Source organism: Chinchilla lanigera, unplaced genomic scaffold, assembly GCF_000276665.1.
Source record: "Chinchilla lanigera isolate Chin_1 unplaced genomic scaffold, ChiLan1.0 scaffold00001, whole genome shotgun sequence".
Lineage (NCBI taxonomy): Eukaryota > Metazoa > Chordata > Mammalia > Rodentia > Chinchillidae > Chinchilla > Chinchilla lanigera.
In genome coordinates this window covers 32614457-32617361 of record NW_004955402.1, presented here as the reverse complement: position 1 = coordinate 32617361, position 2905 = coordinate 32614457, and the positions used below count along the sequence as shown (strand labels likewise).

Genomic DNA, 2905 nt, shown 5'->3' with positions numbered 1-2905 from the left:
ATGACCGGCGTCGGCGTTGGCGTTGGCGCCGGCGCAGGGGCAGGAGGGGCGGCTGGCGCCAAAGGCCCACGCAGCTACCCGGTCATCCCAGTGCCCAGCAAGGGCTCGTTCGGGGGTGTACTGCAGAAGTTCCCGGGCTGCGGGGGGCTCTTTCCGCATCCTTACACCTTCCCAGCAGCTGCAGCTGCCTTTGGCTTGTGCCACAAAAAGGAGGACTCGGGCGCTGCGGCGGAGGCCCTGGGGGCCGCGGGCGCGGGCAGCGCAGGTGCAGCTCCCAAGGCCGGCTTATCCGGGCTGTTCTGGCCCGCCGGCCGCAAGGACGCCTTCTACCCGCCCTTCTGCATGTTCTGGCCTCCGCGGACCCCCGGTGGGCTCCCTGTGCCTACCTACCTACAGCCCCCACCGCAGCCCCCTTCTGCGCTAGGCTGCGCGCTCGGGGACAGCCCGGCCCTGCTGCGCCAGGCCTTCCTGGACCTGGCTGAGCCCGGCGGCGCCGGGGGCAGCGCCGAGGCTGCTCCCCCACCGGGTCAGCCCCCTCCAGGGATAGCCAACGGCCCAGGCTCTGGCCCACCACCTCCTTCAGGGACCGGGGGCGCCCGCGACACTCTCTTCGAGTCGCCCCCGGGCGGCAGCGGGGGAGACTGCAGCGCGGGCTCCACACCGCCGGCAGACCCGGGCACCACCCCGGGATCAGGGGCTGCGTCCGCTGCAGCGGGTCCGGCGGGCTCCCGGGTGCCTGCGCCCCACCACCCGCACCTTCTGGAGGGGCGCAAAGCGGGCGGCAGTAGCTATCACCATTCGAGCGCCTTCCGGCCGGTAGGCGGCAAGGACGACGCCGAAAGCCTGGCCAAGTTGCACGGGGCGTCGGCAGGCGCGCCGCACTCGACCCAAGCCCATCACCACCACCATCATCACCACCCCCACCACCATCACCACCATCACCCCACGCAGCCCCCATCGCCGCTGCTGCTGCTGCCCCCGCAGCCCGACGAGCCGGGTTCTGAGCGTCACCATCCAGCCCCGCCGCCGCCCCCGCCGCCGCCGCCCCCGCTGGCCTCGCAGCCGCACCACCGAGGCCTTCTGTCCCCCGGAGGCACAAGCTGCAGCTACCCCAGCGAGGACAGCTCTGAGGATGAGGATGACGAGGAAGAAGAACAGGAGGTGGACGTGGAGGGCCACAAACCCCCAGAGGGCGAAGAAGAGGAGGAGGAAGGGCGAGACCCCGAAGAAGATGAGGAGGAAGACGAGGAGACGGGGGTCTTACTGGGGGACCCCTTAGTTGGCGGCGGCCGGTTCCTACAGGGCCGAGGCCTGTCAGAGAAAGGAGGCAACCGGGACCGCGCGCCCACCGCCACTGGTGCTTTTCCACTAACCCTGAACAGCTCCAGGCTGCTGCAAGAAGATGGGAAACTGGGGGACCCCGGCAGCTCGGACCTGCCTCCGCCCCCACCCCCGCCCCTTGCCCCCCAGAAAGCGAGCAGTGTCGGCGGCAGCAGCCCGGGCAGCCCAGTCCACCATCCATCACTGGAGGAGCAGCCCTCCTACAAAGATGTAAATATCCCCTTTAGGCTCCTTCAAGCTAATTATTATTATTTAAATGCACCTTTAGGCAGAATCAGTTACAAATGCGCAGGAAAGATGAATCACCAGATTTCCCCACAGAAATGAAATATTCAGTGTGTTTGGGAGGGCTTCTTTCCTGCCATGGTCCTCCATAAAAATGTGGTTTCTGGTCTCTTTCTAATAAAGGTTTTCAAGGCTTTGGGGCCTCCGTTCCCTCTTAAGTTGCCTGCTTGTACAAGTTAGAAAAGACCCCGTAATCGAAGTAGTCCTTCCTCTAATGCAACAATCTCCACTGCCCCAGCTCAGCACAACCCTTTCCCCAAAAAGCACTGAGACCACAGCTGAGCAACTGGAATAATCCTATCCCATTTCCTTTCTATGTTCAGAGCCTCCTCTGGCCGTGACAAAAAAAAAAAAAAAAGTTGAAAGTACATTGATTTTAAAAATTGAATTCAATTTTATTTTAACTAAGTCATGGGTTAGCTAGGATAGACACATCTTAAGATATGTGTCCTTTTACAAACTTCTGTTTGTAAAACAAAAGACAGAACAGAATCTTCAGCAAGACCCCCTAATTCAAAACCAATCTGCATCCACTGGAAAGTGCTATATGGGACCCTTAAAAGATCAAAGTTAAATGGCTGGCATTCAGTGTTCACTGAAGTGTGCATAGGAAACACATTCAAGGACTTTAGAGAGAAGTGAATCTGTCCCAAGACAGTGTAAATTTGACAAATAACATGGTGTGTTTATTTACAGGGGCTATTATACACATATATTTAATTAATCTATATTATTTCCTAAAAGATAGTGCAAATACATGTAGACATAGGCACATATTTATGTACGAAACTATTCAGAGAAGATAATCATCAAAAAATGATGTCTCCTGAGGCCCCATGGAGTCACTTTTATTGATGCTTCTTCCTGCTGACTGTTGACATTAGCATATGGTTTGATCCAGGCATTGATTTGTGTGTCTAATTCTTCTCCACACAGAATCAGAAAACTAAGGAAAATAACCAAGTTATTGTGTCTGCAAAGGATGACAACACCTTTTCAGGTAAAAGAAAAATGAAGCACCGCTTTTCTTTCCTGCATTGAACCATTTCTGTGAAATCCACACCCAGCCTCCCCACTCTCCCACTCCCCACCATTCTGTGAGTTTTCATCCACTGACTTTTAGGCTTTTTTAAAAAAGATTACAGATTCTATTTGAAAGAGCAGCATTTCTGTAGTTTCCAAGCTATGGCAATTTTCCAAATAATACTGACACTGTTTCTAAGCTCAGCATACCTTTTTCCATTTAAATGATGTCAACGCTCTAAACATACACAGATAT

General features: G+C 55.5%; 1 protein-coding gene across 1 annotated transcript in view; it reads left to right on the top strand.

Annotated features, from left to right (window-relative positions):
• Positions 1-2905, top strand: part of Skor2 (SKI family transcriptional corepressor 2) — a 41423-nt gene that overhangs the window by 1250 nt on the left and 37268 nt on the right. Inside the window, exons 2-3 of the mRNA XM_013510345.1 lie at positions 38-1551; positions 2563-2626. Of these exons, the coding sequence (XP_013365799.1) occupies positions 38-1551; positions 2563-2626 (1578 nt within the window). The remainder of the gene's footprint in view (positions 1-37; positions 1552-2562; positions 2627-2905) is intronic.